General features: G+C 57.7%; 2 protein-coding genes across 2 annotated transcripts; both read right to left on the bottom strand.

The window, feature by feature from the left end:
- Nucleotides 1-3: 3 nt before the first annotated feature.
- On the bottom strand, nt 4-1,793 carry LENG9 (leukocyte receptor cluster member 9). Its single transcript, XM_054588349.1, has one exon. The coding sequence runs from the start codon at nt 1,791-1,793 to the stop codon at nt 225-227; it is 1,569 nt and encodes a 522-aa protein (XP_054444324.1). The 3' UTR covers nt 4-224.
- Nucleotides 1,794-2,709: 916 nt separating this feature from the next.
- On the bottom strand, nt 2,710-7,582 carry CDC42EP5 (CDC42 effector protein 5). The gene is made up of 3 exons (XM_054588361.1): nt 7,491-7,582; nt 7,142-7,280; nt 2,710-3,226 (listed from the first exon to the last, which is right to left on the bottom strand). The coding sequence occupies exon 3, from the start codon at nt 3,224-3,226 to the stop codon at nt 2,765-2,767; it is 462 nt and encodes a 153-aa protein (XP_054444336.1). The 5' UTR covers nt 7,142-7,280; nt 7,491-7,582; the 3' UTR covers nt 2,710-2,764.
- Nucleotides 7,583-13,640: the final 6,058 nt, after the last annotated feature.

The following is a 13,640-nucleotide window of genomic DNA, read 5'->3' as shown; positions in this document are numbered from 1 at the left end:
CAGCTGGACTGTCAGGCTGCTTTTTTTCCAGATGTTCCTCCTCTGCCTCCCTTCCCTTTCCTCTCCCCTCCCCTTTCTCTCCTTCATTCTTTCCTTGGAGCACTGAGCACATTTGGAAGCTTGAGAAAAACCAAAATTAAAGAGAGAGAGAGAGCGCGTGCTTTGTCTCTCTTGCTTGCACTGGATCGCCTCCGGCGTTGGGGCTTGAGCGCCGATGGGCCAGCTCAGGGGGCCTGGGGCAGTCGCTCCAGGGGGATCCCGGCCAGGGGCTGGTAGGTGGCCCCGGCCCTTCCCATGCAGCACAGCCAGACCTGTCTCAGGAGCTGGCACCCCAGCTCCCGCCCTGGGCTGAACCCAGGTGTGGGGAGGTGGTCTGGGGAGCCCCGGGGTACCTTGGCCAGTGTGAGGTGGGGGTGCAGGCCCCCCGGGGGCTGTAGCACTCGGAGCCCCTCAGCCTCCAGCCTCTGGCTCAGCACTTGGGCCATGTTATCCAGGGAGGGGGAGGGCAGAGCACAGAGCGCGTGGGAGCCCAGGAGCACCAGCTGCCTGAACCTCAGCTGTTCGGGGGCCTCAAGCCCCAGGGCTGAGAGGGCACGCCTGAGTGCCCTGACGGCGGCAGCTGTGTCCCCTGGGCCCGCTAGCCTCAGCAGGGCCAGTGTCAGGTGCAGGGCCTGGGGCGGCACCGGGGAAGCAGCGCACGAAGGTGTCATTTGGACCAGTTCTTTCTGGGCCTTGGCCACCCCGGCCTGCAGCCCGGGGTCTGTCACCATGACGGCCACGAAGTGCGTGGGGCGAGGCTGGCGACGGGCCATGGCCGTGGCCACTGTGCCCTCCCCGCCGTCTTCGGGCCAGGTCCCGGGACCCCATGCCGCTTGGCACCTCTCCTTGGTGTCAGGGAAGTCTTCCCCTGGGCGCTGCTCCACTACGGTCCTGTCTTTGGCAGCTGGCTTGTGTGCCCTTTCGGGCTCCACCCATGGAGAAGCCTGGCTTTGGGCTCCAACCAGCTCCTGGGCATTCACAGATGCCCCTGCCAGCACCAGGCTCCCCTCTGTGGAGCCTGTCCAGGCTGGCTCTCTGCACTCTCCTGCTGGGGCCGGGCCAGCCTGGGACACAGCTACGCAGTCCTGTGCTTCCCTGGTCCCAGGCACATCGACCTCCTGCCCTTCCCCGGTCCTGCGCGCGCCCTCCTGCGCACCTCCGTCCCAGAGCGTGTCCTCGCTGCTGTGCGCAGCTCCAGCCTGAGGCGCGTCCTCATCAACAGGCACAAGGCTGTGCGCCTCTCCGTCCCCGTCCCCGCCGTCGAGTACGTCCAGGATGGTGGGCCCGCGACCCTCCGCTGAGCCAGAGCCAAAGACGTGATCAGTGCGCGAGGCGCGGTCCCACACTATGCGGCCACGGAAGCGGAAGTAACGCACCCGGTGCTGAGGCACAGCCAGCAGGCCGGGACCGAGCGCCGCCAGTGGCTCGTCCCAGCAAAAGGCGAGGAAGGGCTCCTCGAGCACGCCCAGGAAGCGGTCGACGTAGCCCACCGTGAAGTCGGCAGGGTCTAGGCGCGGGTCCCAGCGGATGCGCTGGATGACGGCCGCGGCAGTGCGCAGTGGCGGCTTTTTGATCCCGGCCTCCGCCTCGGCCCCGCCGCTAGGCCTCACCCGTGCTGGGGCCCCGGGGTGGGGCTGGCGACAGCGGGCACTGAAGCGGCAGCGGCCCTCCAGGAAGAAGCGGCAGGCAGGCGGCGGCGGGGGCTCCTCGGCCGGAGCCTCGGGGGGCGACTCGAGCTCTCCAGACCCCGCCATGGGAACGCGAGCGCCCTGCAGTCGCTCCAACCACACCCTGGCCCGGGGAGCACGCCCTCGGACTCTCCGGGACTCTGACTCCAGCCGAAGTGCCTCGTTCTCCACTGACCTGGGGGAACCTCCCCCTGCCCTATCCGCGGACTAGTGGTTTACAAGTGTGGCCCCACCCCCTGTCCGAAGGATTTCCCCGGGCGGGCAGCCCGCCCTCCCCGGTCTCCTTGCGAGCCCGGAGCCTGGCTTCAATCCCAGCTAATGATTTACCAGTGCGGCCACGCCTCCTCTAGGTCCTTAGTAAGCCTGACTCCGCCCGTCTGGTGATTTGCATGCGAAGCCCCGCCTCTTCCGGGCAGAATTTAGCAGGCTGGTCCCGCCCCTCGATTTGCATGTGCTGCCACGCCCCCTCGGTTGCGCCCTCCGCGGGCGCCCGGGGCCACGAGACGTCAGCAGGCTCCCACCGACCTTGGTGGCGCAGACGACGCACTGCCGCCCTAGCATTCGGGCCAGCGCCCCTCCGGGGGACACGGGACCCTCCTGCCGGGGACTACGCCTCTTCCCCGGCCACTTGCCAGGGCGGCTCGCCTGGGCAGGGTCCACTGCACTAGGCTGGGCGGCGGGAGCGCGTCAGGCCGCGAGCGGCCGCCTCCGCACTCCGTCAACAGGATGAATGAACGAGGCCCCGGACTCGGCCACGTCAGGACCCCGCCCCTGGGAGGGGCACCTCCCGGCCGCGCCGCGGGCGCTTCGGCAGAGTCCGCCTCCCACCACTCCGCGCCCACCATCCTACCTGGCTGGCCCAGCCTCCGCGGGGACCAGGACTCCGGGTGTCACCCCTGACTCTGAAAGGCGCCGGGACGCCATCATTCCCCTTTCCCACGTCCACACTAAACAGACAGAACCGGGGCACAGACCTTGGCCGTTTATGTATAAAGAAGTGGGGTGCGGGACGGCAGGGGCGCGGGGAAACCTGGAGCCTACAGGCCGATGACGTCGTCCAGCTCGAGGTCCGCGTCGGGGCGGCAGCGAGCCCTGGGGTGCTGAGGGCCGGAGCCGGGGTCCCCGTCGGGCTTGGCGGCAGCGGCCCCCGGGCGCTCCGCGTCCATGACGCCCAGCACCGCGTCCAGCATCGAGGGGCCCAGGTCCAGGTGGAAGGACAACAGCGGGTCGGCGGGAGCGGGCGCGCGGAGAGCGGGCGGCGGGGGCTGGGGCACGGCGGGCGGGGGCGTGGAGCGCGGGGCCCCCGCAGGCGGCGCTCGGGGCTCGGGGGGCGGCCCCCCGCCGTGGCGGCTCAGGAACGACGTGTCCCCGAAGGCGTCGCCGCCGCGCCCCACGTGCAGCGTGTGCCGGAAGTCGCCGAGTGGCGCGGAGATGGAGAGGGTGCCGCGCTCTGGCCGCTTCTTGGGCTGCGCGGGGCCCAGCTGCTTCAGCACCGGCATCTGCGGGGTAGGGGAGCGTCAGCGCGGCCTCCATTCCGAGTGGACCCCTAGGCCTGCGGCACCCCAGCCTTGGGCCTAGCCAGCCCTTCCCAGGAAGCTTCTCCCCGCCCCCCGACAGGGACAGGATGGCGGTGTGAGGATTACTCTCACTTTCCATGTGGGGAAACTGAGGCTCCCAGGGGCCCTGAGGCCTCAGCTACTTGATTCACATCAGATTCAACTTGAGGTCTGCCCCTGACCACCACGCTATGCCGATTCCTCTAAGAACTAACATTTGAGGGTCCCGGAGGCCCAGCAACAAGCAACAACCACCACCGCCCCATCCCTGCCCGTGCAGTGCTTCCCAAACTTGACAGAAAGTCCAGCTCTTCACACAAGGGAGGTTCCTGAACGCAGGGCTGACTTCGCCCAGTAGGGCAGCAGGCAAGGTGACTAGGGCCCACACGCCTCCTGCAGCCTGGGAAATGCTGACGTGTTTGGTCTGTTTCTAAATGTCTGGATTATATTTGTCTTTATACCAACGCAGACGTAAAATACAATTTCGTTTCCGCGAAGGGGCCTGCCTGAGGATTCTGATCGCGTAGATTCCGGGCAGGTCTGGGAATCTGCTTACAGGCAGCGTGTCTTAATTAGAGGTATTTAATGTCAAAAGAGACAATATAATATCTTACTTTTTGTAAGGTAATAATAATAAGGCAAATTTCTCTATGTTAACAGATGGGCCAAAGGGCATAAATCTGAAGCTGGCAGCTTATGAACTGTAAGCTAGGTGTTCCCTGGCCACATGGCCACATAGGGTTCATGTTACAGGGAAATGCCTGCAAACCTTTGCCCACATCCTGGAACTTGGCTGTTTTTATGAAACTTCTGGGAAGGCCTTTGGTGACCTTGTGCCTTTGTATTAACAATCACTGTTATAACGAATGATTTTCTTTCCATGTGAAATGCGGCACCACCCTTTGCCAGCCGTATGAACTGGGATGCATGACGTGACTTCTCTCTGCCTGCGTCCTATCTGTAAAACGGATAAAACCTCACCAGCTTCCTTGCTCAAAGAAAACGACATTGAAAACTGTATTTGTAAGGGCGCTAGCCAGCTGTGTGCTGGGGGTGGGGGGGGGGGCGGGCGGGAGGGGCTGGCATGTGTCCCCAAACAATCACAGCAGAACAAGATTTAGATCTGACTGAACCGTCCGAGGAAGGCAAAGCAGCCAGCATTGTTCTTGTGGTAACAAGCACTCTGGGCAACGCGAGTGACAAGCTGGAGAAAAGGAAAGCCCAAAAGACTTCAAATCATTTCCGATGGATGTGTTGTGAGAATTGCATTCTCTATCCTATGCGCGCGCACGCGTGCACACATGCGCACACCCCTCATTTATTTCTCTGGGGAAACCAGTCTTGATTCACCAGTTCTGCAGTGTTTCTCAGACTCCTCTGACCTCAATCTAGATAAATATATATATTTGTATTGCAATCTGGGCAAACAGTCCTCTTCCCCTGAGCTCGGCATAAGGGGGAAAAAATGTACAAAACAAGACGTACTGTTTTAACATGCTAGACACTTGAGTATTTTCTATTACAATCTATTTTATTTTTTTTAATGCCGACTTCCGCTCCTTAATGAATCTCGATTCACGGTTTAAAATAAATCCTCTCGCAGCGCCCATTATTCCTCTGCTGTGAGTTACATGTGAAAACAGCCACACTCAGAAAACCCGCTACCCAGGCTTGCATCTGCTTGTGCTCAATGCTGTGTGGCTTTGGGCAGGTGACTCAACCTTTCTGGCCTCCTTTCCTTATCTTGACAATGGACTGATACTCACAGGATACTTCTCAGTCTCTTTGCAAGGGCAGGTGAGGTGCTGCCCATGAAAACCTTAGCGCAGTACCCAGCACACAGCAGGTGCTCAATATGTGCTCAGTGCAGTCCTGCCCTATCCCAGACGAGGGGACGGAGCTCAGAGGGCGTAGGTGATCTGCCCGAGGTTCGAAGCCAGCGCTGCGGGACTCCGGAAGTACCCCTCCTACTGCCTCTAGCCCTTTGCACAGTTGCCACACCCGGGGCAGCTCCCGGCCACAGCTTCTCCCTGCTCAGCCCTGGCTTACCCCTCAACCCACTCTCCTACTGCCCTCTCAGGTGACATCACCGCCATTTCCCAGCACCGGGAAGCACTTCAAAGTCTTGATGTCTGACATCAAACACACCTGGCCTGCTATCTCCTCCCTGCAGGACCTTGAACCAACTTCCTCAACCCTAAACCTCACTTTAGTCGGGGGTGGGGGGGTGGACAGGAATCAGAATGCCCGCATGTGGCCCTGGCTGGGTGGCTCAGTCGGCCGGAGCATCATCCCATGCATCAAAAGGCTGCGGGTCAGCCCTGGCTGGTGTGGCTCAGTGGATTGGGTGCCGGCCTGCGAACCAACTGGGTCACCGGTTCAGTTACCAGTCAGGGCACATGCCTGGGTTGCGGGCCAGGTCCCCAGTAGGGCGCGCTCAAGAGGCAACCGCACGTTGATGCATCCTCTTTCTCTCTCCCTTCCTCTCTGTCTAAAAATAAATAAAATCTAAAAAAGAATTTTAAAAAAGGGCACACACCTAGGTTGTGGGTTCGACCCTCAGTTGGGCACCTACAGGGTTGGGGCGGGGGGCAACTTATCGATGTTTCTCTCCCGCATCAATGTTTCTCTCCCTCTTCCCACCCCTCCTCCCTCTCTCCCTTTCTCTCTTTCTAAAATCAATGAATATCCCCAGAAAAGGATTTCAAAAAAATGCCTTTGTGCAAGAGGTGGTCGCAAAGTCCTCTTGGGATGCTGATGCCTTATTTCCCGAGCACTTACTCTGGACCAGGCAGGCGGGAGCATGCGCACATCACACAGATGGAAAAACTCCTGCAACCCCTGATCGTCCCAGACACGGGAGACCGGTGTTATCCTGCCTGTGTGACAGCTGCCGTGGCCACGGCACCGAGAAGCGGGGTGACCTGCCCTGGCTCACACAGCGGCCATGCTGAGGGCTGGGTTCGGACGCCAGCAGGTGAGCTCCGAATCTAAGGGTGACCTTAGATCGCCGTTGCTCTCCTAGGATAGGATGGGCGGCGTGCATTCCCGTGGAAAAAATGATGTTTTGATTTGCTCTAAAGGCCTGGGATTTCCTACACCCTCTACCATGTTTGTTTTGTTCTCTTTTCCCTTTCCTTTTTTTTTTTTTCTTTTCATTCCAAATGAGGACAATGATAGAAACGGCTTTTGTTTCGTTTTGCGTGTTTGTTGTTTTTTGGAATGCCAGCTCTTCTCCTACCCGATCTGAGACTTCGGGTGCCTCACTCCACTTGTCCGAACCTCCCATCCTCTTCCATAGAGGTTCTGACCCCACTCCAAGCCAAGCTGTGTGCTCCATGCAATGAGGTCACAATCAGAAAAAGTCTGTCACTCGGCCCAGGCTCCCACAAGAGGGGCCGTTGTTTGTGACAAACGTGAAGCGGGCAGAGTGGCAGCAGCCAGGACGGGGCCCGGGTCGCCTGCCCCCGGTGCCCTGGGCTGTGGCCCGCCCCCCACCCTGTTCGGCCCCCTCCCCTTCCTGCGCGCTCCAGCTGCAAAGGGGGGGGGGGAGGTGGGGGGGGCAGGGGCGTCACAGCTGGTTCTCCTCTGTCCCCTCCTGGCCCCAGCCTCACCAGGACGGAAATAACAACCCGCTCCAGATCCGGCCCGACTGGTTCCCAGCCCGGTGGGAGAGGCGGCGAGGCGGGGCGGGGGGACCCTGGAGGGAAAGACCCCGGCCCCTCCGGACCGCAGGGCGCGCTTCCTGAGGCCACGTGGCTGCGGCCCGGGCTGCAGCCGCCGCCGTCTCCCTGGCCGTCGGTCCAGCTGCCCTCCGGGCCTGACCGGGGCCCCCGGCCACCACTGCTCCTCACTCACCTCGCGGTCTTCGGTGAGCGGGTCCGGCGCGCTCAGGCTCGGCTCAAGCTGGGACGCCCCGTCCCGGGTTCGGAGCCCGCCTCGGCCTCCTGCTCCCAGGCCCGCGCCTTCTTCCTCCTTCCTCTGGGCCGGATCTCACCTGCCAAAGGGAGTGTCATGCGGGACCTGGAAGGGGATCGGGACCCAGGAGTCCCAGTCCAGGGTGCCACTTCCTCCGGCCCCTTCTCTCCGGACCCAGGCGTCCTGCTCCCAGCTCTGCCTCCTCAGCCCAGGAGTCAGGGGTCCCAGCCCCTCCGCGACCCTGACCCAAAAGCCCAGGCCCCATCCCCGGCGTCGGTTCCTTCTTTACCTGCACCCGAGCTGAGGTGTCAGCCCCTCTCGGGGGCCATGGTCGGAGCCCAAACGGGCGCAGAGTCACCGCCCAGTCCAGCTCAGTCCGTCTGGGGCGGACAGGGTTAAGGCGCAGGCCACGCCCAGCCTTCCTTATTTCCACCCCCGCCCCCCCTCCGAAAGTTTGCCTCTGGGATTTAAAGGACTAGGAAGCAGCGGTGGAAAGGAGGCCCCTCCGGGCTGTGTGTGGGGGCGGGAGGAGGCCGCGACTGGGTGTGCGCTGGAGGACACTCGCGGGGTGGGGGCTGCGCGGGACGCGCCCCCGGCCCGGCCCGGCCCGGCCCCTCCCCCTGCCCAGCTTGGAATTTCCTGAAAGTGGGGAAGTCTGGCTGTTTGGGAGAGTAATTTCTTCCAGATTGCAGCTGCTGAGGGAGTGTGTGTGGGGACTGAGCGAGTGAGAGCAACGGGCGAGGACGGTGGAGGTGGTCTTCCCGGGCAGCGCTGCCCCTGCCTGGGGACTTTCCTGGCTGAATGTCCCTGCCTGACACTGGTCGCCTCCAGACAGATCTTTGCATCCGTCTGAGAGCCTGTGCCTAGGGGTGACAAGGAGACGGTCAGATTGGGGGGTTCGGAAGATCCTTTCAGGGCCTGACCTGGAGGGCAGCGGAGGCCCGCGGCGCAGGCCGGCTGGAGGGCTCAGGCGCGGAGCCCCGCGGCCGGCTCCGCGGGGGCGGCAGGCAGGGCCCCGGGGAGGGCCGACTCAGGTTGGGCTGGGGCTGCAGTAGTGGGGCCGGAGCAGAGGGAGTCGATTTAACCGACAGCAAGGAGGTGTGGCTTGAACGAACTCCGAGGAAGAATGGACGTGTCTACGAGCGAGGAGAGGAGAAAGAATGTCAGAGCAGGCCGGAGGCCAGGTGGCGCTGAGGGCACGAAGGTGAGGGTGGAATTCCCTCCGCCCGGTTTGTCCGGGAAGACCAGACGCCGGTGGGAGCGTCGCTTCTGTCGCGGAGGCTGAGGGGAACCCAGTGGCGCCGTCAGATCCAGGCGGTGGGAGGTCCCCTCCAGGTTCGCGGGCCGGAGGGACGAGCGCAAGGTTGGGACTTGCAACCGGGGTGAAACTGACGGCGGGGGCAGGGGGTGGTCACGCGAAACTCAGGAGCCGAGATAAAGAATAGATTTAAGTAACAGATTTGTAGTCACGGTTGTTATTGATTAGTTCAAGTCACATACAATCAGAGTAACCATTTAAAAGCGGCGTCTGGTGCAGTCCCAGTGTTGTGCAACCGCCACCTCTGTCCAGTTCCGAAGCACCTTCATCACCCCAAAAGGGAACCCCCAAAACCATTAGCGGCCACTCCCCATCCTTCTCCTGCCCCCCCCCTCCCCGCCCCGGCAGCTGTTAATCTGTTTTCTGTCTCTATGGGATTTGCTTGTTGTGGACACGTCGTGTGCATGGGCTCATCTGAAACGTGCTCTTTTGTGTCTGGCTTCTCTCACATGACATCACATGTTCAAGGTTCATTCACACCGTAACAGGCATCAGTGCTTCATTCTTTTTTTTTTTTTTTTTTTTGCTTCATTCTTTTTAGAGCTGAGTAATAGTCCCTTGCATGGATAGACATTTTAAGATAAATAATATTCTAATGCAATAGTTTAAAAACTGCAAAACCGACCCATAATGAACAAAATACCAAAACTGCACATGAGGCTAGAGGATCAGGGTTGTCATTGGGCCCTGAGGAAAAAGGAAAAGTCACTCACACCGTTGCTTTTTTAAAAAAAATTGAATTTATTGGGTTGACACAGGCTAAAATTGTGTAGGTCTCAGGTGCACGATTCCACAACACATCATCTGCCGCCTGTATTGCATGTTGCCCACACCAAGTCAAGCCTCTTTCCATCACCATTTATCCCTCTTACCCTCCCCCTCCGCCTCCCTCCACTCCCCTCCCCCGAGCCCGCACCCCCTCCTCCCCAGCAATCACCACACTGATGTTCTTGTTCATGAGTTTTTTCCTTTCTTTTCGTTTTCGTTTTTGCTCAGTCCCTCCACCACCACCTCGCCGAGCCCCCACGTGGTTACTTTGTTGCTACTTCATTTGATCCTGTTAAAGTGTTGATACTTTGTTCCTTATGGATACGCCGTTTATCCTTTTTTGTTGCATTTAGTCATTTGCTACATGACAATGTTGTGCACCGTGGTGACTGAATCTTTGCTGCTCCCTTGACTTTTTTTCCCCCCCTCACCCTAGAATCCCGGGAGGGGGCTTGAGTTGGGGCAGGGGTCCCGAAATGGAGAGGGAGGTACAGATGAAAGGGATATTCATTCGGGAGGCAGGCTCACTCGGACTTGGGAACCAAAGGGATGGGAGTTGCAAGAGAGAGAGGAGGCTGTGCTATTCGTTTCCCTTGGCTTCCATAACGGATCTCCACAATCCATCCACGCGCATTACGTCAGTTTCTGAAGGGCACGGCCGGGGTGGCTCCTTCGGGTCTCTCTAAACTGATACCAAGATGCCAGCGCCTTGACTTGGGGCTGTCCTGCCTCCCCACAGCTCATTCCGGTGCTGGCCGACTTCCGTTATGGTAGCCGAGGGGCTGAAGTCCTCGGCTCTCGCTGTTCATCCGCTGGAGCGGATCTGCTCCGCAGGTTCCTCCAGCCACAGAAGGTGCTCTGCTTTTAGGGCTCATGTGATTAGGTTGGGCCCACCTGGATAATGGGGGTACCAGTCAGGGTTTTCCTGGGAAACAGAGCCAGGGGGAGATATACATATACACACCTATATCACCATATATATATTAAGCTGTAAAGCCCTGACTGGTGTGGCTCAGTGGGTTGGGCACGGGCTTATGAACCGAGGGGGTCGGTAATCCGATCCCCGGTCGGGGGTGTGCCTGGGTTGCAGCGGGGGTGGGGGGTGGTCCCCGTGGTAGGCTCGCAGGAGGGAACCACGCATCGATGTTTCTCTCCCTCTCTTCCCCTCTGTCTAAAAATAAATAAATAAAATCTTTTAAAAAGGCATATTATTAAGATATCTATCTAGTTAAAAAATATATTTATGTTACATATAAAATATTAACTTTTATTGATCACCAAGTAACAATAATAATATCCATATATATTTGGTAATGGATATGCACGAATGTATTACTTGATAATCAGTTATCTCTATCTATGTGATATAGGCACACACATACATGTGTGACTTGTATCAAGGAATGGGGTTTGGAGGGGCCAGGTGCCGGCGAGCCCCAACTCCGTAGGGCACACTGAGAAGTGTCAGGCAGGCAGAAGCAGATGATGAGTCTCGAGGAAGAGTTCCCTTTTCCTCAGGAAAAGCTCCACTTTTCTCTTTCAGCTGATCAGACGTCGCCCACCCATTCTCAGGGGCGACCGCCTTTGGTCAGAGCCCATTGCCAGTAAGCGCGACCACGTGGACATAATGCCTCTGCGGCAACACCTGGATTCATGTCCAGCTGAGTGACCGTGGACTAGAGCCTGGCCAAGTGGACACACAAAATGAACCACCAGGCCCGGATAACCTCCCTGTCTTAGGACTTGTAACGTGAATCACATCGGCAAAGTCCCTCTGCCAGGGGATGCAACATATTCTTAGGTCCCAGGGGTTCATGCCTGGACATCCTTGGAGGTGCATCTTATCTGCCCCATGGACCTCCGAGGGCAGGTCCTGGGAGCGTGGGGCCCCCACCAACGCGGAGAGCAGGAGGCGTAGGAGTTTCAGAAGTGCGGACATCACTGCCGGGGAGAGACCTGTGCAATGATTTGGGGTCCCGTGCTCAGGGGGCCCTGCACTTGGTTTAATGATCTGCTGTGAGCATCTTGAAAGCAGTAATCACTTTGAACAAGGGACCCCACATTTTCTTTTGCACCCCCACCCTCCTTCCCTTCGGTAACCACCCTCCTGTTATCTGAGTCCATGGGTTTTTGTTGATTTGTCTTATTTGCTCATTTGTTGTTTTCAGTGTAATACCCCACATATGATTGAAATCATATGGCTCCTGATTTTTTCTGTCTGACTTCACTTAGCGTGGTAGCCTCAGGATTCATCCATGTTATCACACATGGCAATGTTTCCTTTTTTCTTAGGGCTGAGTAGCATTCCAGGGTATATCTGGACCACATCTTCTTTAGCCAATCCTCTATCCAAGGACACTTCAGTCATTCCCCGGCCTTGGCCACCGTGAATCATGCCGCAATGAACAAAGGAGTACATGTATCTTTGTGAATAAGTGTTTTCCAAATTGTCAGGAAGATACCCAGGAAGGGATGGCTGGGTCATACGGTAACTCTACTCTTAACTTTCGGAGGAAGCCTCATACAGATTTCCATAGTGGCCGTACCAGCTTACATTCCCACCAGCAGTGAAGGAGGCTTCCTTTTCCTTCACAACTGTTATTACCTGTCTTGATGAGAGTCATTCTAACAGGTGTGAGCTGGTATCTCGGTGTAGTTTTGATTTGCATTCCCCTAATAGTGAGTAAGGTTGAGCATCTTTAAAAAAAATTTTTTTTATCTCTTGATCGCTTTTGTATCTTTTTGGGAAAAGTGTCTGTTCATGTCTTTTTCCCATTTTATTTATTTACTTACTTTAATTTTTAGGTGACTTAGCTCATGCAGCTATTAAGTTGTGCAGGTGATATTTGAACGCAGGTAGGTTGATCCCTACAGAGGGGAGGTGGAAGGCCCAGGAGAGAATATCATCTCCTGATGGAGTGGACACCTGGGAGCAGGGAAGAAGGGATCTGCCCAACAGATCTTTCTGGAAGGGTGGGAATATTCTGTTACCTGCACCGTCCAGTGTGGTAACCACGTGTGTCTGCTGAGCACTTGATCTGAGAAACTTAAATTTTAAATTTTATGAAATGGTAGGGATTTAAAATGGAAGTGGTCCAGTACTGGGCAGCCCCAAACCAGAGCACAAGAAGGGGTCCAGCCCGGAGTGGGAGGCAGGCTGCCTTTTGAAGGAGTAGGAGAGAGAGTGGGGGGACTGCAGCCTGGGCTAGCAGATGTGGGTTGGTTCAGTTGGATGGAAGGGGATTTGAACCCAGAACTTCAGGACCACATCTGTTGAGCGGCTTGCTGTGCACCAAGCCTTGTTGTGAGTACACCTAACATATCACCTCATTTAATCCTCACATCAGCCTGTAAGGCAGGTGCTGTTTTTCTGTCCAGTGAGCAGATGAGGAAATGGAGTCAGCATGGCATGGCCTCTTCCGAAGGTGCCAAGAGTCCAAGGCCACAAGTGTGCAGGGGCCAGCGCATGGAGCTGTGGGCATTTCTCCTGAAGCTCAGTCGCATGTGGAGAAGGCCAATGGGCTGGGGAGGTGACCCCGACTTGGAATGTTGCCATTGGGGAAGATTTCCAACAACCGAAAGACTTTGAAAGAGCCCCTCTAGGTTCAGAGGGAGAGTGGGGAGACAGAGAGGGTAGGGGGCAGAAAGAAAATGACATAGAAAAAGACAGGGGCACACACAGAGCAAGAGAGAGGGCTACCCTCAGAGAGAAGAGCAGAGGCCCCAGAAAGATGGAGACACAATCACACACCTACACAACACAAAGACAGGGGAGGGAGGGACAGAAAAACACACATATGGCAGGGGGTGGGAGGCAGGAGATAGTGCGAGGGAGAGACAGAGAGGCACAGAAACACAAACACCCAAACGTAAAGACAGAGAGGACAAGGAGGTGCTCTGAGGACAGAGAGACCTAAAGCCCCAGACTCCTGATAGTGAGAGGGGCAGAAAATCAGAGGGTTATAATCCAGGAAAGACAAAGAGGCTGAGCATCAGACAGAGGAATAGACACCTACACATACAGACAGAGGGACAGAGAGAAGAAACAGGGAGGAAAACAGGGAGGCAGCAATATGGCGGGGGGGGGGGAAGGAGGAGGAGGAGGAAGAAGAAGGAGAAGGAGAAGAAAAGAAAGTAGAAGCGGGGGGGGGGGGGTGAGAGAGAGAGAAAGTGAGAGGAGAGAGGACATATATGGCGAGAGGAAAGCCAAGGAGAGGAACTAGGGGCTCTGCCAACAGAGGGAGCTCCAGGGGAAGCTGTCATGCTACGGAGTGGACTGCAGCATCTGCCAACTTCCAAGAACAGCTGAGCTCTCTCTCTGGAGCGCCCTGTGATGAGTCTCAGCTCCTCCGT

Source organism: Pteronotus mesoamericanus, unplaced genomic scaffold, assembly GCF_021234165.1.
Source record: "Pteronotus mesoamericanus isolate MK-2021 breed Mesoamerican mustached bat unplaced genomic scaffold, CSHL_Meso_final scaffold_128, whole genome shotgun sequence".
NCBI lineage: Eukaryota > Metazoa > Chordata > Mammalia > Chiroptera > Mormoopidae > Pteronotus > Pteronotus mesoamericanus.
The sequence above is the reverse complement of the archived record's forward strand: the minus strand, read 5'-3'. Positions and strand labels throughout refer to the sequence as shown.

Coding starts and splice junctions, on each gene's coding strand:
- LENG9 (XM_054588349.1), bottom strand. CDS start 1,793: ATGGCGGGGTCTGGAGAGCTCGAGTCGCCCCCCGAGGCTCCGGCCGAG.
- CDC42EP5 (XM_054588361.1), bottom strand. CDS start 3,226: ATGCCGGTGCTGAAGCAGCTGGGCCCCGCGCAGCCCAAGAAGCGGCCA.